The 22310-nt window shown below is 44.7% G+C and overlaps 1 protein-coding gene across 2 annotated transcripts in view; it reads left to right on the forward strand.

The window, feature by feature from the left end:
- The window catches only part of LOC121436431 (sodium/glucose cotransporter 1), a 66783-nt gene that overhangs the window by 14575 nt on the left and 29898 nt on the right, over positions 1-22310 (forward strand). For both annotated transcript variants that reach the window (XM_041636310.1, XM_041636309.1), the window contains exons 2-5: positions 3226-3297; positions 16448-16552; positions 17597-17656; positions 18753-18857. In XM_041636310.1, the coding sequence (XP_041492244.1) occupies positions 3226-3297; positions 16448-16552; positions 17597-17656; positions 18753-18857 (342 nt within the window). The remainder of the gene's footprint in view (positions 1-3225; positions 3298-16447; positions 16553-17596; positions 17657-18752; positions 18858-22310) is intronic.

Raw genomic sequence — 22310 nt, forward strand, 5'->3', positions numbered from 1 at the left:
TACAAGTATTTTATTGAGAATATTTGCCCCTATGTTCATGAGGGAATTAGTTTCTAATTCTCTTTCTTTGTTTGGTCTTTATGTGGTTTGGGTATCAGGGAAACTGTGACCTCATAAAATGAATTGGGCAATATTCCTTCTGTTTCTGTTTTGTGGAATTATTATTTGAGGAGTACTGACATCAACTCTTCTTTGAAAATCTGGTAAATTTCTGCACTAATACCATTTGTCCCTCGGCTTTTATTTGGTGGGAGATTTTAATGGCTGCTTCCATTTCACTAGGGGCTATAGGTATGCTTAATGTTTTTTTTATCTGATCTTGATTTAACCTTGTAAATGGTATATATCAAGAAAATATCCATTTCTTTTAGATTTTCCAACTTGGCGGAGTACATTTTTTTAAAGTATGTCCTCATAATTCTCTGGATTTCCTTGATGTCTATTGTTATGTTGCTCTTTTTGCCTCTAATTTTGTGAATTTGGATTTTCTTTCTCCACCTCTTAGTTAGTTTGGCTTTGAGTTTATCAATTATATTGATTTTCTTAAAGAATCAACTTTTGATTTTTTGGATTCTTTATATTTTTTCTGTTTTATTGATTTCAACCCTGAGTGATTATTTTTGCCTTCTAATTCTTTTGGGTGTGATTTCTTCTGTTTGTTCTAGGGTTTTCAGGTGTGCTGTTAAGCTATTCATATGCGATTTCTCCAATTTTTTGATGTAGTTACTTAGTGCTATGAGCTTGCCTCTTGGACCTGTCTTCATTGTTTCTCATAAGTTTGGCCATGTTGTGTTTTCATTTTTGTTCAATTCTAGAAAGTCTTTCATTTCTTTCCTAATTTCTGTCTTCACGCATTTTTCATTCACTAGTGAGTTCTTCAGTTTCCATGAGCTTGAAAACTTTCTGTTGTCTCTGTTGTTGTTGATAGCCTGCTGTAATCCGTGCTGGTCAGACAGGATGCAGGGAGCTACTTCAATTTTCTTGTATCTTTTGTGTCTTCCTTTGTGTCCAAGTATGTGGTCAATTTGGAGAAAGTTCTCTGAGCTGCTGAGAAGAAAGTATGTTCTTTTGTGTTTGGGTAAAATGTTGTGTACATATCTGCTAGGTTAATTTGGTTTATGATGTCAGTTAGATCCAGCATCTCTATTTAGCTTTTGTCCAGATGACCTTCTATTGGCAAGAATAGGATATTGACATTCCCACTGTCAGTGCGTAGGGTCAATATGTGATTTAAGCTGAAGCAGTGTTTCTTTTATGAACTTGGCTACCCTTGTTTTTAGTGCAAAGATGTTAAGAATTGTAATGTCCTGGTGGGTTTTTCCTTTGATGAGTATGTAGTGATGATCTCTATCTCTTTTGATTAGTTTCGGTTTAAAGTCTATTTTGTCAGGTATTAAAATGGCTACACCAACTTGTTTCTTGGCCCATTTGGTTGGAATATTTTTTTCCATCCTTTTACTCTGAGATGATGTCTATCCTTGATGTTAAGGTGAGTTTCTTTGATGTAGCAGAAAGAAAGATCCTGTTTTTGCATCCATTCTGTTAGCTTGTGTCCTTTTCACGGGGAATCGAGATCATTGATGTCGAGAGTTATCTGTGAGTAGTGGGGTAGGGTTTCTGGGCTGCAGTGGTCCTGGCTGCTATTGATTGTGTTTTGACACTGGTGAGTAGCATCCGGGTTTGGGATGATTGTAATTCTAGGTGCCGATATCTGATCTTGTCATTGTTGGCACATGTTCTGTTCCTTGTAGAATTGGCTCCAGAGTGATTGTGCCCAGTTATTTTCGAGAGCCTACATTTTTAGTATTTATTTCTAATTCAGTGGCAGCTGCCTTCTCTGCTCCTTGGGTCTGTTTGCCACTTTGCTATTCCCAGGAAGAGCACCTCTGAGTCTTCAGAGTATGGCCGTGGGAAGAAGGACACTGCCAAGAGTCTGGAAAGACTTGAGTGCTCTTGTTGCTACTTCCTGACACACAGAGGTGCTCAATACATCTTTGCTGATTGACTGGATGCATAAAGGTCATACTTCCCAAAGATTTCCAACCATCCCCCCTCCCCTGGGCAGTCTGTTCACCTATAAGGGTGCACCTGTTGCAGACACGTTTGCTGCAGGAATGACATCAGAGGTTAATTCCTTTGGATCACTATCAGTCATTAACTGTGTCTGGAAAGGAGGCAGTGACAGAGAAAGTGGGGGGAGGGGGGAAGAGACCTAGAAGCCAGGCCAGTGGCACTGAGCCAAAGGCTGAGCTGGGAATGACTGCAGACTGAGAGATGCCAACTTCAAAGGAACTGAGTGAGTCTGCTCCTCATGTTTTGGAGATATAGGCTACTAGTCAGCTCCCAAACCTTCAGTGACTCCCCATTTCTGTGAAAAAAAGACTGTGCTTTTTGGCCTGACATTTGAGAGTCATGGTTCTGTCTCCCTTTTCACCCTGTCCACATTCGTTGGTCTCAGCCAGGCTCAACAGCCAGCATTGTTTGTCAACGCCTTCCCCACACACTGTGAGCCGCTCTACCTCAACCCTACGTGGCCTCTCCTGAAGTCTCCCCATCTCCTCCCTACTCCCCCTCGTCAGATGAACAAAACCCCACCTTTCCTTCAAGACTTGGGGAAGCACTGTCTCTGTGTGAAGTATTTCTTGCCGTCAGGACCTTCTTCCTGCCCTCTCGACTCAGTCACAATATATTGCAAACTAACGACCCTAGCGAGCGCCCGCGTACATTCAGAGAGAAAAGAGTTTAACTGAGCTTGAACATCTCGTCTTTTAAGTAAGACTAAGTGTTAACACTTTAGGTTCTTATGACATTTAAATTTTTTTCTTAACAGCTTTATTGAGATGTAATTTACATACCCGTTAGTACTATTTAAAGGTAGGATATTCCATTACTCTGTGGTGTGCATGTAAAAAAGATACAAAAACATCCCATTCCCCTTGTTTAACATACGAACAAAACGAGGGAACAGGTCCAGGAGGGGTGACCTGGTAGGCTACCTGCAGAGCTAGTTCTAAGGCTTCAGTTTCCCTGTCCTTCAAACAGGAGCCAGCATCTATGAGCTCCTTCGTGTGAATGCACTGAGGCTGTGGCGGGAAGGGGGCGGGCAGATAAGGCGTGAAAAGTGCTTCAGGGAGTGGAATGGACACAAGGATGTGGCCCTGGGAAGGGGCACGTCCTTGCAGCTCTTCTACTTTCCTGTTAAAGGTTTGACCCTCTCTCCCTCAGGCAATGTTCTCCACTAACCGCGGGACGGTTGGAGGCTTCTTCCTGGCAGGCCGAAGTATGGTGTGGTGGCCGGTAAGTTTCTCTGAAAAAAAAAAAAAACCTTTTTATTTTTTTATTATTTACTTTTTGAGGTCATAATACAATCACATCATTTCTTCCTCCTCCCTTTTTTGCCTCTAAACACTCCCTGTTTGCTCTCTTTTAAATTTATGGCCTCTCTTTTCATTAATTGTTTTTACAAGTTTTTGTATGTATTTATATGTATATACATACGTATACTTGTATATACACACACACACACACACACCTACAAACACACACGTATTCTCAACAATAGCCTGCTTGGTCTATATAATGTTACCTGCATGCCTGTTTTCAGGGCTGAGTATTTGGTACTGGGTAACCAGTTGGTATGCTCTACCTGGGGAAAACTACTTCTCCTGCTCTCAACACCCCTAGTTGTTGATAGTTACTTGTGCAGGGCAGAGACCCGGTGGTTTTCACAGCCACTTTGGTGTGTCTATTAGTGTTGTCCTTGTTCAGTCCATTCTAGGCAGTCATGCTGGTGAGATTTCATGGGTGTAGCTTCTGACATTCCTAGGAGAACAATTGCAAGACAAATCCCCCAGTCCTACAGCTTAAACTTTTTCCATCCAAGCGTAGGTACAGGAGTTTTTTGTAGATGTATCCCTTGGAGTTGGGCTCCATAGCTCTATATTTTGATTAGTTGTGGTTTTATTAATGGTCGCCATTTATTGTAAAGAGGATTTTTCTTTTCCTTCCTTCCTTTCTTCCTTCCTTCCTTTCTTTCTTTCTTCCTCAAGACAGGGTCCCTGGCTGTCCTGGAACTCACTGTAGACCAGGCTGGCCTTGAACTCTCAAAGGTCCCTCTACCTCTGCCTCCCCAGTGCTGGGATAAAAGTGTGTGCCACTACAACCTCCTGGCTAAGAGGACTTTTCTTGATGATGGTGAAGACTGTACTCACCTGTGGGTGTGCGGACAGCTATCGAGAACTGTGCTGAGGCACTGGCTGCTTTAGTAAAGCTGCAGGTATTCCCGCAGTGTCCATGACGTCACCAGCCCTGGAGAGGTGGCGAGGCTTCCAGCACTAGACATACTTTCCCTCCTGTTGAGCAGTTCCTGAGTCTATAGCACGAATAATAAAAACCCAGAGTCAGATATGGGATTCACCTCGAAAACAAGAAAAGCAAACGGTCAAGTTGCAAGAGAAGTCTCACTTCTCCATGACTGGGTGACCGCAGACTGAGAGGACTAAGCCTCTCTCTCCTCCCATTTTATATTTCCTCTAGTGCCGGGATTAAAGGTGTATGACTCCCCAGTACTGGGGTTAAAGGTGTGAGCCACCACCACCTGAATTTGTTTCTGCATTGATTTTGTGTAGCCCAAGGTGGCCTTGAACTCAAAGGGATCCACCTGCCTCTGTCTCCCAAATCCTGGGATTAAAGGTGTGTGTCACCACTGCCTGACTTCTAGTGGCTTAGCTTTGCCCTCTGATCTTTAGGCAAGCTTTATTTAATAAAACATAAATAAAATATAACTATATAAATCCAATTAGACAGCTCTTGGTTAGCATTAAAGTATTTGTGCCACGACTGCGCCCTGAGGTACCAGTGGTATTATGCCACATGGGTCATTGTTACGGTTCACAGGTGTCATCGCTGGGCAGGACTGTCTGTTCCCCTCCTTTGGAAGCTTGCATGGATCCTTCTGGTGCCATGAAAGCTAGTCCTCAGGGAGGGGTCAGTTTCAGCTCAGGGACCTCTGGGCACTGTGTCTGAAGTACATGATGTCTTTAACAATAGGAATTTATCTTTTACTTGGGAGGCAGGCAAGGGCAATTTGAATAATCTCTAATGTTCTGGGGGCATTAGACAACCTAGCCCAACAACTCAAAAGAGGGCTCCTCATGCCTGGGGCTAGGGTATGGTTAGATGGCCTTTGGCTCTCAGAAGGATCAATTTTCTTTATCTGTTTTGGGTAGTAAACCTCTGTCAGATGTTGACTGACAAAGATCCTCTGCCAGTCTATGGGCTTCCTCTTGCCCGGGTTGATTATACTTTAGCTGGACAGAAGCTGTTTAATTTTATGAAGTCCCACATATTAAAGGAAGTCCTGACTTCTCGTAACACTCCTAGAGGGAAAAACAGAAATGAATGTGTGTAGCTGTGTTCCAATAAAACTTTATTTAAAAAAGAAACCGGCAGAGGGCCAACTTTGTTGTTCTAAGGACACTGTATATAAAGTCTGAGAACAGAGGCCTTGGCCATTCTGAGGTTAGTTTCTTGTTTTTGTCAGTGGAGCATTGCAAGACTTATCTGCTTGTCCTTATCTGATCTGGCCAGGGAAGGACAGCGAGGCAGATGAGTCACTGCACGGCTGGCCCAGGTTTGCACAGAGCCAGGACCCCCCCCCCCCGCCCCCCCCCCATTCTTCTGATTGCTCAGGTCCTGAGGTAGACATTGATGGGGCAATAAATAGATATAGTATAAGACTATTCTGAAAACCAAGACAGTTTTTCAATTAGGGCTAGAAAGAAACCCCAATGAAAATTATCCCTGAGGAAGAAGACAACACCTCAAACTTTCTACTGTCTTAGGAAATATACCTGTTTTTATTTTATTTATTTATTTTTTTTACTTTTTCAGGCAGGGTCAGTCTTACTTTATTGCTTAGGGTGGCCTTGAATACAAGATCCTCCTGCCTCAGCCTCCTCAGTGCTGGAATTACAGGCATGCATTTTCATGCCTAGCGTAATTTTACTTCTAAGTTGAGTCTAAAACTTGACCATTAGACTGAAGTTCGACTGTTTATCCTGCTACCAGGGGGCCAAAGACCACCTAGGGAAAACATGGCAGGCTGTTGAAGCTGGTGCAGGGAGCTCATGAATCAGAGAGGCAGAGAGGGAACCAGGGGAGGCAGAGAACACGCAAAGGGACAAAGTCCCAAGAAGACGCATGCAGGAATGACAAGTAGTGGGCTTTTCAGAAGCTGGGAGAAGTGATTTCTGTCTCTTTGCCACTTTGGTCAACTTTGCCCTCTCTGCCAGCTTGTGTTTATTCTGTTACCTGTGATAAGAGCCAAGCCTTTCCTTTTGTCACTTGACGTGAATATGGGCGGACATTCCAGAAAGGGAGGAGGCAGACTTGTCTGTAGGTGGCCATGACTGCCTCAGGCATTGGGATGTGTCTGACTCTCTAGTGCAAAGACCTCACAGAGGCTGAGAGTAGAGGAAGTTCAGAGGGTGCAAAGCCTTCCTAAAACTCTTCCTAATTTCTGTCCCTTTGCAGAGAAAGAGAGAGAAAGAGAGAGAGAGAGAGAGAGAGAGAGAGAGAGAGAGAGAATATTGCTCTTTTATCCTTCAGTTCCATGGAGGTAATTCTGGGAAAACAAGCCTTGTCTTGATGAAGGTGTCTATAAAGTCATGCTCCACCAGACCTCTGGGGTAGGCCTGGTGTGGGCCACTTCCTCACTATCTCAGGCCATTTAGTTATTTAGGTTAGTTTTGTTTTTTGTTTTGCTTTTGGGTTTCTCTGTGTAACAGTCCTGGCTGTCCTGGAACTCACTCTGTAGACCAGGCTGGCCTCGAACTCATAGAGCCTGCCTCTGCTTCCCAAGTGCTAGGATTAATGGTGTGCACTACCACGCCTGGCCCAATTTGTTTTTTCTGTTTGAGTCAAGTATTGGCAAAATTTGACACTTCTTCCATTGAGATTTCCTTTGAAGTGAATGTTTTTTGCCCCATCCGCCAGCTTCTGCCTTCTCCAACCATCTGCATGTTCTCCTTTTTCCTTCTTCCTTTCCTTCTTTTCATTTCTTCTCATTTTCTTCTTCTCCCACCATCTTCTCTTTGTCTCCTTGTTCTTTCTCTGTCATTATCCATTGTTGAAGCCTTTTCTTTCTATTTTTTCCTATTCTTAATTCCTTATCTCTGAAGAGCCGCCTCCTCCCCACACTCTTTCCTTCCTCCTCCCCTCCCTTCCGTTTTCTTCCTCCATTTTGAATAGGATCTCACTCTGCAGCCCAGGCTGTCCTTCCTCAGCCTCTTGAGTTCTAGGTTTCAGGTATGTACCACTCACTACCCTGGGCTCAGGATCATTATCTTGTATCTCATCTGCAGACCCACACCTGGCCCTGAGGAGCTTCTTTGACTGACGTGATCATCCTTTGTGTTTCCAGGCTTCAGGTGACCAACCTGTGGTCAAGTTTATGCCACTGAGTCATGACCTAATCCCCTGGCCTCTCCCTTCCCACTGGCTGTCTTCCTAGTGTTTTCTATCAGATCAGCCCTTCTGTAGTCAGAAAAGGCAATCAGAATTATAACCAATGTTTCAAGTCTGTTGAAGCCAGAAGAATGCTGGAACTGTCAGCTGAAGTAGGTCATTCATGTCACCTGAGTTTTCCCTGTCAGCCAGTGGCATGTGGCATACAACAAGCAGAAGTAGCTGCAGTTTTTTTTTTCTTTTTTGGTTTTTTGAGACAGGGTTTCTTTGTAGCTTTGGAGGTTGTCCTGGAACTAGCTCTTGTAGACCAGGCTGGCCTTGAACTCACAGAGATCCACCTGCCTCTGCCTTCCCAAGTGGCTGGGATTAAAGGCGTGCACCGCCACTGCCCGGCGTTAGCTGCAGTTTTATGTAGCTTTTGAAGTAAACCCTATATTATGAAGGTAGTTTACAATTAAGAGCAAAGATTCTGGAGTCAACCTGCCTGTTTAAAACCTTAGCTCAATGCGTTCCTCCCTGCAAGGTTTTGGGGTGGCTCTGTTTCTTCCATGGAAAAAATAGAGATCATTGCACCTACCTTGTAGAGATGTTTTGTTCTTCTTGTTGTTTTGAGACAAGATCTCACGTAGCCCAGGCTGGTTTTGAACTCTCTACTTAACTGAAACTGGCCTTGAGCTCCTGAATGTCCTGCCTCTGCCTCCCAAGTGATGATGATCATCATCACCATTGTAATAGTTTTCTTTTTTTCTTGTAAAGATAGGGTCTGGAGAGATGGCTCAGCAGTTAAGAGTGCTGGCTGCTCTTCCAGAGGTCCTGGCTTCAACTCCCAGCAATCACATGGTGGCTCACAACCATCTGTAGTGAGATCTGGAGCCCTCTTCTGGCCTGTAGGCAGAACACTGTATACATAAAAATAAATCTTAAAAAAAAAAAAAGATAGGGTCTTACTATGCAGCCCAGGCTGGCCTCAAAAATCATATTTTGCCTGCCTCAGTCTCCTGAGTTTTGAAATTATAGGCATTCGCACCTACACCTATCATCATTGTTATTGTATCCCATGTTTAGGCCTTCCTCCATTGGCTGTATCTTCATCCATTCATCCGGTCCTCTTTCCTTTCTTTATACAACAGCATGCTGTTGCCGGCTGTGAGCTAGACTCTATGGCAGGAGCTTGTAGATCACACATACACATCACCCACAGTTTTAGAAGTATTTGTGAAATTATGAGTAGCAGCAAGGTTTCAGCAGGAAATGTATTTGAGTCAAGAGTGGATGGGATGAAGTGGAGTGTTCCTTATCCTGCAAAGGCGGACTGGGGAGACCTTTCAGAGGACAGGGCTTTAAGGCCAGGACCAGAAGGATCCTAAGGGGACAGCCAGAAATGAAAAATGTTGGTTTGTTATACCAATCACCTGAGGTGATCCTTGAGATGTCACATTGTGTCCCATAAGCATTCATAATTATTATGTGCCAATTAAAATTAAAGAGAATAGAATAAGCCACCCATTTGAAAATCAGAGGTGAGTAATTTAAGAAAACAAAACAAAAGAGCCCCAAACCCTCCTAAAACCTCCAAATGAAAAACCCGAAAAATCTCCCACTCCACAACCAAGCCACCAACCTCCAGAATGGTCAGAGGCCCTGGGCTGGAAGGAGCAGGAGATCTTTAAAGACCTAAGTGAGGACCAGTGTGGGAGGGACACAGACATGGTAGCTTACGTCCTCAGTGAGGGACCCTTAGCTGCTAAGGATTCCAAAGAGAGGCTCATCTAGATGGGCGGTTGGCTTGGTGGGCGGCTGGCTTGTTTGTGACCTCCAGTGCCATTGAACAACTTCACTTGATTTTGGTTGCCAAAGCCATTGGGAAAGCACCAGGGTTGGCAATGATTTCCTGATTTTCTACCCCTGTGGATCTTTCAGTAGGCAGAGGCGTGTGCAGCAGTAATGACAGTCATTGTTTCTGGGGACATGAGTTCACAGCATAAACACAGATTATGATGACGCTGGAGCAAAGCTTGTGTCTGAGTGTTTGCCAGATGTTTTGAAAAACAATATTCTGAATATATGAGCCTTTCCTTATTTTCTGTCTAAAGCCAGGAAGCACTATCCCTAAGAGATGGCAAAAGTCAAATGTCAAATCTCTCCAAACTTTCCATGTTGAAAAGAGAAGCCTTCATTCCAGCACTCGGGAGGCAGAGGCAGGTGGATCTCTGTTTGAGGCCAGCGTGCTCTACAGAGTGAGTTCCAGGACAGCCAGAGCTATAAAACTAAACCAAACCAAACCAACCAATCAAACATCCAACCCAACAAAAATCCCAACAACCCTCCCCCACAAAACAAACAAAAAAGATGCCAACCAGGATTAACCAGGATTCTTAAGAGGGAGAAGGAAGACAGAAAACAAACTCAGCACAGATAAGCACAGGCTGTGCCAGGGTCCGCAGAGATGGACAGAAGGTTGTTACTCCACAGTCCCCTCTGGGGACCTCTGGGAGAGTGTACTCAGGGGGAAGGAGAGGGAAGGAAGCCAAGTCAGTGTGATGTTGTGTTGTCTCCCTGGGTCCGGAGACTTCAGCCTCCTGTGGTTATGGAACTTTGGACAAATCATTCTGTAACTCTAACCCTTAGGCCCCTCCTCTATAACGTGAAGATGGGGAGAGAATAATTCCAACCTTCCAGAGCTGTTGTGGGCACTCGGTAAGATGAAGGCCTAACAGACATCACAGAAGTTAGTGTTTTTCTTTCTGTTTTATTCTGCCAGGATGGTGCTCTCAAAGAGTGGTGCCCAGGGCAGTAGCACCAGCAAGACTCATACCCTTGTTAGAAACACAATTTTTCTAGTCCTAACCGGACTTACTGAATCAGAAACTCTGGGGTGTGTCCCAGCAATTAGTATTAATTTATTCAGATGATTCGAATGAGACCCACCAGATTTAGCAGGATATAGGATGATATATTCAGGAGATATGGGACGGTCAGTTAAATCTGAATTGCAAACAATCAATACACCTGTGGTATGAGTGTATACCAACCATTGGGTAGAGCCTACTTACACAACAGCATTCCACAGCTACCCGAAATGCAGAGGAGAGGACATTTCATGTCCTGGGGCAGCTCACGTCTGAGCATCACTGCATGGCTATAGCAGGACCCAGCGAATAGAGAGGAGGCCCCCAGGAATCTCAGTGTCCCCCCCTGAGGGGACAACGGATGTAGGAAACAGAGAGCAGCGTCAGATACTGAAATGTCATGGCCCTTAAAGAAAGTAATTGCCTGAAGTTAGCTGAGAACATTTTCCTTTTGAGCTATGATGATCTTGTTCCTGAAAGGAACAACCTTGGTGTCTTTCAGGAATTCTGGTGTAGTCTATAGAAACTTGCGCTGGTAACACTGCTAACAGCATTGTACATTTTTCTTCACAATGACGCGTCTTTTTAGGGAGAAGTGTCTCAGAGACTTCTCTCACCTGCCACCTCACGTCTGACAATGCCTTCTTCTCTCTCTCTTTCCCTTTTCTTTTCTTTCTTTTTTATTTTATTTTATTAAAACGCCTGTCTTTTCTGTCTGTCTGTCTGTCTGTCTGTCTGTCTGTCTGTCGGTCTCACCGTCCATGCGTGTAGATATCTGCCACTGCTCCAAGCATTGTTACGGGTGTCTCATGGACAGGCCTAACATAGCTCCTATCTCTGATTACTGGCTTCCCTGAGAACTGACCTCCAGACATCAGAAGCTAGGCATGGCAGCTCACACCCTTATCCTAGGACTGGAGAAGGGATCAGAAGGGCATGCACACCCTCACTTACAGAATTAGCTTGAAGCCCACCTAAGCTATAAGAGACCTTGTCTTAAAGAATTAAAAGATAAAAAACCCCAAACTATCTTTTTTTCATTTTTACATCCAATCCTAGTTCCCACTCCCTCCCCTCATCCCATTCCCTCAACCTTCCCTTCCACCCCACCTCCATCCACTCCTCAGAGAGGGTAAGGCACATTGATTTAAGGAAGGACCAAGGCCTTCCCTACTATATATAGGCTGAGCAAGGTATCCCTCCAAAAAGAATGAGTTCCAAAAAGCCAGTACAAGCAGTAGGGATAAGTCCTGGTCCCACTGCCAGTGACCCCACAGTCTTCCCCAGCCATACAATTGTCATCCACATTCAGAGGGTCTAGTTTGGTCCTCTGCTGGTTCCTTCTCTGTTCAGCCAGAGTTGGTGAGCTCCCATTAGCTCAGGCAGACTGTTTCAGTGGGTGAACCCATCATGATCTTGACCTTTAGCTCATATTCTCACTCCTTCTACTCTTCAACTGGACTTTGGGAGCTCAGCCCAAAATTCTGCTATGAATCTCTGCCTCTGTTTCCATCAGTTTCTGGATGAAGGTTCTATGGTGACATTTAAGATATTCATCAATAAGACTACAAGGCAAGGCCAATTTGGGAACCCTATTATTGCTTAGGGTCTTAGTTGGGGTCATCCTTGTGGATTCCTGGGAACTTCTCTAGTGCCAAGTTTCTTGCTAACCCCTTAACAGCTCCTTCAATCAAGATACCTCTTTCCTTGCTCTCTGTCTCTGTCCTTCCCCCATCTCTACTATCCCATTCCCTCAAGCCCTCCTCCCCTCATATTAATCCACACAGTTATAAACACCTGATTTTTGACAAAGAAACTAAAATTATACAATGAAAAAAAGAAAGCATCTTCAACAAATGGTGCTGGCATAACTGGATGTCAACATGTAGCAGAATGCACATAGATCCATATCTATCACCACTCACAAAACTCAATTCCAAATGAGTTAATGATTCAATATAAATCTGACCACACTGAACCTGATAGAAGAGAAAGTGGGAAGTAGCCTTCAATGCATGGGCACAGAAGGCCATTCCCTAAATATAATACCAGTAGCACAGACACTGACAGCAACAATAAATAAATGGGACCTCCTAAAACTGAGAAGCTTCTGTAAAGCAAAGGACACAGTCAGTAAGACAAAAAGGCAGCCTACTGAATGGGAAAAGATCTTCCCCAACCCCACATCAGACAGAGGACTAATCTCCAAAATATATAAAGAACTCAAGAAATTAGACATCAAAATTCCAAATAATCCATTTTTCTTTTTGAGACAGGATCTCATGTAGCCCAGGCTGGCCTCAGGCTTGCTATTTAGCCATGGCTGGACTTGATCATCTGTCCCTCCATCTCTACTCACAAGGGATGAGATATAGGGTACACTGTGTACCACACCTGTCTGGCAGAAAGGGATTCTTATTCTTGCTTTAGAGTAGGGGAAAGTGAAGCTCAAAGCAGTAGAGCAACTGAGTTCAGGTCCTGTAATTTGCTATGTCAAGGGCAGTATTAGAAGCAGGTCAGAGAGCGCCCCCTGTGCTCGGAGGAGGAGTGATGCGGGGTCCTGGGTGTGCACAGGCTGCTGCTGTCCTTTGGTCTTGATTTTGGTTCTGGAGTTAGCACCTCGCTTTAACCTGTCTTCTGTGACCGCTGCCTTTTTGTCTCTAGTACCTTCTGTTTGAAATATGTGAATCTTGCTAGGCAGTGGTGGCGTAGGTCTTTAATCCCAGCACTCACAAGGCAGAGGCAGGCAGATCTCTGTGAGTTCAAGGCCAGCCTGGTCTACAAGAGCAAGTTCCAGGACAGGCTCCAAAGCTATACAGAGAAACCTGTCTTGGAAAAACAAAAATCAAAAAACAAACAAAAGAAATATGTGAATCTTGTTTGCCTGAGTTTTCTAAAGGTGCAAAGCCTATGCAAAATGAATGTCCATTAACTGAGAATTTGCATTTGCCCTTGTCCCTTTGGGAAGCTTAGAATGGAGGTTTGGGGATATGGAAATCAACTTGCTAAAGGTGTAAACTGGATAACAACAGAAATGCCTTTTGCTAAGCTCTGGAGAGTCAGTGCTCCAGAGGCTGACTCTACTCCAGCTGGGAAGGCTAGACATCATCCTGCGAGCGCCTCTGTGTCTTCTATCCACAGACCCACGTGAACCCACACCTGATACACAACATCAGTGTGGGCTTAGAATTGCTTTTTTCCTTTGTGACGTAGTTCTGTTTTCATTTGCATACAGCACGGTTGAGTGTACACTCCTCCGAGCTCTGATGCCAGCTCAGCTGGGAGTCAGATGTCTCTTTTCTACTTCTCACACAGAATGCAATTGTAGTTAGCAGTCAGTGGCCTTTGCCACATTTAATTCATTTCTTTGTTTAGTTAAATGACAGCGTGTTCCTGTGTACGTATTTGTTGCGGTGCACATGCCATGCATGCGTGTGGAAGTCACAGGAGAACTTGTGGGAACTCCATTTTTCCTCCCACCATTTAGATTCTGGGCGTTGAACTCAGGTTGTCAAATGTGGCAGCGAGGTCCCTTCCCTGAGGAACCGTCTCCCAGCTCTTGGTGACATTTTTATACAACACCAATACTGAACTTACCTGCCTGCTTTGTTCTCAGTCTTCAGGCTCTGTCAGTGAGTCTGAGAGGGCACTGGAGGGTTTAAAGACTTATATAAAGAATATATATGAATTATATTCATAAATCATTGTAAAAAATTAGAAAAAGTATAAAAAGTAAAATTAAATAAATATATGCTCTGTGTTTTCTCTTCCAAACATGATTGTGCCAGAATATGGATCTATATTTGTCAATTTATCTATATACATGCATACATACATGCACTTAAATATTTTGAGTATCATATAGGTTATGTGAGGTGAAGCTATCATTTGTGTTATTTTGAAGCGAGGTCTCTTGTGCCCTCACTGACTACAATCAATGTGTAACTGCATTCCTGAAGCTCCTGTCCTCACTCTGAAGTGCTGGGATCCAGGAGTGCTCCACCTGACCTGTCTCCATTTTGATTTATTGAGACAGGTTTCTGACATAGCTTAACTGATCTGGCTGGCACTCGCTATGTTGACCAGGGCAGTCTGAAATTTGTGGTAATCCTCCTGAGGTCCGGTATTGTAGGCATTGCTTTCATTTATTTTTTCCTGACCATGTCCCTTGTTAAAGTAAAAATTCCAAAGCTCATTTAATTCAATGACTTCATAGTATTCCACCATTAGTGTGAATCTTCGTTTATCAAATTGTTTTCCTATAGTTGAGCATTTTATTTGGAAACATGTTTTCCTCTGTTATAATAGCACAGCAGTAAATGTCCCAACGAAGCCTCATTGTCTGTGTCTCTCAACGTTCTTAAGGTAGAGTTTAAAAACTAGAGCATCCATATGCACGCTAATCGGATGGTGGAGCAGAAGGAGACACGGTTTCATTTCTAAACTAGAAATACACAAACATAACTCTGCTTGTCAACAGCGAATGTTGTCATTGAAAAGGCTTTGTCTGTTTGGACATAACCTGCAGCACCAGGCAGAAGGCGCGGTGGGTGCTTGCCCTGCAAGTGTGCTGGCTCATTTTATGTCAACTTGACACAGCTAAAGTTATCTGAAAGGGGGAGCCTCAGTTGAGAAAATGCTTCCGTGAGATCTGGCTGTATAGCATTTTCTTATTAATAATTGATGGTGGGAGGACCCAGTCTGCTATGGGTGGTGCCATCCCTGGGTTCTATAAGGAAGCAGGCTCAGCAAACCACGATGAGCAAGCCAGTCAGCAGAATTCCTCCATGGTCTCTCATCAGCTCCTGCCTCCAGGTTCCTGCCCTGTTTGAGTCTCTGTCCCAACTTCCCTCAATGATGGACCATGATGCTGAAGTGTGAGCCAAATAACCCTCTCTTCCCCACATCCTTTTGGTCACGGTGTTTCATCACAGCACAGTGACCCTAACTAGGACAGCAAGCATGCGGACCTACGCTTGGATCTCCAATCCCCATGCAAAATGCGACACAACAGTTCACTCCTGTAGACCCAACACGAGGGATGGGGTATCGGGTAGAGATAGTGACCCTGGAGGTCACTGGCTAGAGAGCCTGACCATGTGATCCTCTTCTGGACACCCCTTTTTTTTCCCCACAAGAGACAGTATGTCACTACACAGTCAGGTTGGCTTGGAACTTGCTATGCAGCCCGAGGTAGTCTGGACGCATCCGCTTCTGTGAATGCCCACTCTCATGCCACCCTGTCCATCACACTCCAGTCACCCTGGTCTTTTCAGGCCTGCACTCATTCACTTGGCGCCTCTGCAAGAGCAATGTGTCCTCTTGGTTGCTGAGCCATCTCTCCAGGCCCCGGTTGCTATTTTCTCCTTCAGTTCCCATGCACAGCCCCCTTTTCAGTTTCATCCTCACATCCTCTACTCTTGGGGATTTAATGAACATCTTCTTAATTGTTTGTCAGATATATATGGGTGTTCCTGAAAAGTGCGGTGGTTTTTGATTGTTCCTGGGGCACCTCCAGGACCTCTGTAGAAGAAAAACGGCAATGTGGTGTGGATTTAGAGACTACTTGTCATTAACAGTATCTTGTGTTACTTCTGAGCACATGAAATCCCAAAATTTCATGTCAGGAAACCACACAGAAGGCACCAGCTCTGCACTCTTTCTCGACAAGGAGTCTGGGGTCAGGGGTCTCTATGATCGCCTTCAAGAGCATCTGCACTTACTGAGGACTGTGTGGCCCCACCACCTGTTCTGACAGGGTGTGGAGGTGAAAGGCTCAGCCTTGCTTCTGAGCAGACAGTCCCAGGAGGCTCAGGGCACCCTGGTGAGCTGGGGGACTTCCCAGGGCCTCCTCACAGTTAAATCAGATTCAAAAATGACAGACAGATGTGGATGTCGATGTGACCTACTGCTCTTTCGAGCCTCTCTTTGTGTTTTGTTATTTCCCAAGTCCCCATGGCTGCTGTGGGATGTGGTCCCACAGATTTCAATGATGAGTCACTTTAGAATTACCCCAGCTGGTCTCTGATTGCTCAAGTGCCTTCGTTTGGCGGGCACGTCTCTTCTTCCGTTGTCCCAGCCAGAGTGTCCTGATCACCTAACTGTATTTATTTATCACTTTTTGTTTCCAGATCGGAGCCTCTCTCTTTGCCAGCAACATTGGAAGTGGTCACTTTGTGGGGCTGGCGGGGACAGGAGCAGCCTCAGGCATCGCCATGGGTGGCTTTGAATGGAACGTGAGTATCACCTGAGCCTCCATGTCCTAGAGGTAGAAGGAGCTGGTCCTCAGTTCCATTTTCATTGCTATGATGAAATGTTGGAGACAGGTTAAGTTTGTAAAGGAGAGGTACTTCTTCAGTCAACAGAGTTGAAGGCTGAGGTTTAAACAGCATGGTACAGCTCTTGTGAGGCTCCCTCTGGACCGTGGAGCCTCAGTGTGGATGGCAAATGATTGAGGGACATCACCCACTCAGGAAGATGAGTAAGATAGAACCAAGACTGGCTTTGTAACCCCCCCCCCCCGGAACAGCTGAGGAGTCCCTTTAGAATTACCCCAGTCACTTCTGAACAGTGCTCTCAAGGACACAAGGAAGTCCCAGTGTGCTCCGCCACCTCATAAAGAGCCCCCACCTTTCTACACTAAGGACCAAACTTCCCCTATGCGATGATAGCAGAGTCGTAGCAGGCAGCTCAGTCTGTGTTCAGGATCTTGAGATCTTATGGGATCCTCAGAAGCACCTGGGTGCAGTAGGGTTTGACTCCAGGAGCATTCACATGAGAGGCCCGCTAGCTATGACAATCACAGGAGCCCCCTTCCCTTGGTCCTCAAAGACAAGGCCTCCTCTAGCCAAGTTAGGCATTGGGAAATGCTACTGGATCTCCTTTTCCCCTTCCTATTCCATTCCTCCCTCTTTCCCTCCCTCCCTACCTCATCCCTTCCTTTTCCTTCCCTTCTTTCTTTCCCTTCTTCTCTAAGTGGTATTTTATTCTTTATAAACCAGGGAAGAGAAGAAAGAGAACTCAGAACTATAGCTGGGAGTCCATGCTGTGTTGACAGTGGGGAGTCCGGGCTGTGTTGATGTGCAGCATCCTGGGTTCTCTCCCAATGTTGCTCACATGCTTTTGCCATAGGCCATGCCAGTAGCAAAGTCTATCCAAGCCCCTTAGGAAGGAAGGGATAGAGAGAGGTGGGGATTTTCTATAGCAGTTCAGCATCTCTTGAGAGAAGCAGAGATGTAGAAGTTTTTCCTGATCTGAGTTAACTCTTCTTATGGTTATAGGCCTTGATCTTTGTGGTCGTGCTGGGCTGGGTGTTTGTCCCCATCTACATCAAGGCTGGGGTAAGTAACCGATCTATTATCCAACTTTGTCCTTGGAGGGCACAGGGGACTTTATGGCATAAATGACAGAGAATTGTCCAGGTCTACCCTCAGTCCTAGGTTTTAAAATAGCTCCTGATTCTGTGTAGGGGCATCAAACAGTCCCTCTGGCTCTGTTCAGTCCAGGTTTATTGCTCTTCCATCTAGGAAGGTCCCTGGGTGACCCTACTATATTCAGAGCCCCCTGAAGCATCCTCCACCCTTTCTCTGAGTGTGTTCTTATGATACACTGCTGTGAGCTCATTACTTCCTCCCCTAGAAGGGAAAGAGAGAGAGAAAAAAAACTATTCCCCCTTCTTCATTTATGCACAACATCACCTCCTGTTTTGGAGCCAGTGGCTGACCAGACATAGCTTCATCATCACCTCTTCAGTGACGTAGATAAGCACCTCCGCCATGTGAGTGTCTGCATGGGGAGCTAGAGGTGACACAGGACAAGCTGCAGACTGTACCTTCTGGAAGCTCACAGAGTGCTGGTGACAAACTGGTCCCAGAAGACAACAGGCTAAGGCCATAGGGAGCAAAACAGGAAGTGTGGCTGGATTTGCAGAAGGGAAAATTTGAGAAGGCCTGTAGCTACAATCCTTTGTACTGCCTGTGTAGAAGAAGGTGACATTCACATTCGAATAACTTCTCTGGGGCATTGGCAAGAGGCTACCATTGTCTTGTATAGTAGATGCACTATATAGAAAACAAAACACACACAGACACAGGCAGGGAGACAGACACACACAAACACATACGTACATTTGCATACACCTTCTCCAGGGCAAGCATCTGCCTCCTGGGTTACATCCAGTCATGTGTGTATTATAGAACATGTGTTTATTGGATGCTTTTGATACATTGCAGCTGAATGCTAGGGCCTCCCTACGTCTACTGGACAGGGTATGTGGAGCTGAAATAAGCAAATGGCACCTGGCTGTTTTGTAGACTTCCTGGGCTAACAAGGGTTTGAATCCCTGACCACTCCTGATGCTCTGACACCAGGATAGACCCCATTTATCTGCTTGCCCTGGGCTCTCTGTTCACTTGGGCTCCATTTCATCCCATTCAGGTGGTGACCATGCCAGAGTACCTGCGGAAGCGGTTTGGAGGCAAGCGGATCCAGATCTACCTTTCCGTTCTGTCCTTGTTGCTGTACATATTTACCAAGATCTCAGTGAGTGCATAGCCAGGGGCCTGTGGGATGGATGGGGGAGGGAGGCTGGCCATTGGCTCATCTTCTCACTATCCCAAGAAGCAACCATACATTTCTATGGACTTTGCGCATTAGCCTTCTTGCTCCTTAGGGGAAAGTCCTGTTTTCTGCATCAAGGAGCCATGGAGCTCAATGGGATTCCTTGTCCTCCACTGTGTTGTAAGATGAAAATGTATCAGGTTCATGAAAGTTCAGAAAAAGCTGCTTTGACGAGAAGATTAAAGGAAGGTTGAGATGTCACGTGAGCCGTCACCCCATCCCAGGGAATATATCCAAAGGAAATGGAAGCAGCATGTAAAAGAAATAACAAACTCCCAGGTTTATTGAAGTCTAATTTACAGTAGTCAAGGTATAGAGTCGACCAAACTGCTCGTCAGCAAGTATAAGTGGAAACTCATCTCTCTCTCTCTTCTCTATCAAACACACACACACACACACACACACACACACATATACACACACACGCACGCACGCACACACTACTGTTCAGTCTTAGAAAAAAAATCTCAGCATTTGATGATTTGGGTGAACACGGGGGCCATTATGTTAAATGAAATAAGCCAAATGCAGAAAGATAAATGCTCAAGATCTTATTTATATGTGGGGTTTAAAAAAATTAAACTTATAGAAATAGATTTAAAAATGTTTTTTTTAATTTAAAATTTATGTGTATGTATGTTTTGTGTTCCTGATTCTCCCTTGTACCAACCCCTTCATGTGTCAGTTTGCGTGTGTGTGTGTGTGTGCACTCTTAGTGCCCTATCATTTGATTCCCTGGAACTAGAGTTACAGGCAGCTGTGAACTACCATGTGAGTGCATGTGTCTCTGTGTGTGGATATGTGCGTGTGACTGTCTGTGTGTGTGGATATGTGCGTGTGACTGTCTGTGTGTGTGGATATGTGCGTGTGACTGTCTGTGTGTGTGGATATGTGCGTGTGACTGTCTGTGTGTGTGGATATGTGCGTGTGACTGTCTGTGTGTGTGGATATGTGCGTGTGACTGTCTGTGTGTGTGGATATGTGCGTGTGACTGTCTGTGTGTGTGGATATGTGCGTGTGACTGTCTCTGTGTGTGGATATGTGTGTGTGACTGTCTCTGTGTGTGGATATGTGTGTATGACTGTCTCTGTGTGTGGATATGTGCATGTGACTGTCTCTGTGTGTGGATATGTGCATGTGAATGTCTCTCTGTGTGGATATGTGCGTGTGACTGTCTTTGTGTGTGGATTTGTGTGCGGGAATCCACATGCCAGAAGAAGGCATTGGAGCCTCCTGAAGCTGGAGTGATAGGTGGATGTGAGCCACTTGATGTGAGTGCTGGGAACTAAACCCAGGTCCTCTGGAAGAGCAGCATATGCTCTTAACCACTGAGCCATCTCTTCAGCTCTTCCATATACACAAGGAAAAATTAAAGGAATTGTTAAAAATTTCCATGCAATATATTTTGATCATATTCTCCCCAACTCTTCCTAGATCTTCCCCACCTCCCTACACACCCAATTTCTTCTTTCTCTTCTCAAAGAAGAAAAAAACCCACAACATCAAAACAAACAAACAAACAAACAAAAAGATAAAAAAAATACCAAACCAAACAACAAGAAGAGAATACACAAAAACTTGGAGTCTGCTTTGTGTTGACCAACTACCCCCAAGCATGAGGCCTGTCCTGGAGAGGGGTTCATGTACCCGGTGACACTCCACCAGAGAAAATCAGTTTCCCTCTCCCTGTAGGTATCAATAGTAAATAGCTTCTTGATTAGAGGTGGGACTTTGTATCCACTTTCCCTTCTGAGTCCTGGGATTCTATGGCTTGGACTTGTCCAGATCTTGCTCATGCAGTCACAGTCTCTGTGCATCAGCCCCATTTCCTCTGGATGCTTCTCTTTCCTCGGAGTCATCCCCCACCTCTGGCTCGTAAGTCTTTGCTCTCCTCTTCTGCATAGATCCTGAACCTTGAGCAGAGGGCTGGATACAGACATCTCATTCAGGGCCGAGCGCTCCAGAGTCTCCCACTCTCCGCACGTGCTCCTGCTGTGGGTCTCTGTGTCAATTCCAGCTCCTCAAGAAGCTCTGAAGAGGGTTGAGGGCTGCACCAGTCTGGATCCCAGCAAACGTTCTCTGCACACAAGCTTTACAGCATCACTGTCGTGCATGATAAACTGCTTCTTTAGCAATGCAATCCTTTGCTGCTCCTGGTTCATTATTTCCTTCTCATTTTTACAGCAGTCTTATAAGTCAAATCCTGGAGTTCATAGCATTTGCTTCCAGTTCTTCAGCACACACCTTTAACTTTTGGAACCAATAACCTTTATGCCTTTACAACATTTAATAAAAACTTAAAAAATGATGGAACTTAAAAATTCAGATAACTTAATGTTTGGCCTGTCCAAAATTTATCAATCATATAAAAATGTTTTCACAAGGTTAGGACACATTGAACTGATTGTAAAACAAAGAAAATATTTTTAAAGTTTTTAGCATACCACATTTATTTTATTCCTCTTAAACATTACCATCTGGTCTGGCCTACATACAAAGACTTAAAAATTGGACTGTTTGTCTCCATGTTCAAGGACAAAAATAATTCTTCTTCTTCTTCTTCTTCTTCTTCTTCTTCTTCTTCTTCTTCTTCTTCTTCTTCTTCTCCTCTTCCTCCTCCTCCTCCTCCTCCTCCTCCTCCTCCTCTTCCTCCTCCTTCCTCCTCCTCCTCCTCCTCCTCCTCCTCCTCCTCCTCCTCCTCCTCCTCTTCTTCTTTTGTTTTGTTTTTCGAGCTAGGGTTTCTCTGTAGCTTTTAGAGCCTCTCCTCAAACTAGCTCTTGTAGACCAGGCTGGCCTCAAACTCACAGAGATCCGCCTGCCTCTGCCTCCTGAGTGCTGGGATTATAGGCGTGCACCACTACTGCCCGGCTAAAAATTCTTTATAATACTTTGGATTCTAGACCCCTAACAGGTGCATAACTTGCAAGGATTTGTCTTTTCACTTTCTGAACAGTATCCTTTGATGTACAAAGATACAAAGATTTTATATTTGGCAGAATTATTGATTTTGTATTTTTTGTTCATGGTTTTGGTGATATTTCTTAGAATTTGTTGTAAAATTCAAGAGAATGGAGATTTATTTCCATGCATGCACATATGGAGTCAGAAATAATTGTTAGATGTCTTTTCCTATTGTTCTCCACCTCATTTTTTTGAGACAAGGTCTCTCAGTAAATGTGGAGATCACCATTCAGCTAGACTGGCTGACTCTGGGATCTGCTGTCTCCAACCCCTGTGCTGGGCTTGTAAACCCTTGCGATCCTACCTATTACCTGGGGCCTAGGGATTTGAACTAAGGCTCTTGTGTACACACAGCAAGCATTGTATTTACTGAGCCCTAAGGAGGGAGGCCCCACCTGAACAGAGCAGAGGGGA

The sequence above is a fragment of the Microtus oregoni genome, unplaced genomic scaffold, assembly GCF_018167655.1.
Source record: "Microtus oregoni isolate MIOR12 unplaced genomic scaffold, Mior012 000049F_ref0000343, whole genome shotgun sequence".
Lineage (NCBI taxonomy): Eukaryota > Metazoa > Chordata > Mammalia > Rodentia > Cricetidae > Microtus > Microtus oregoni.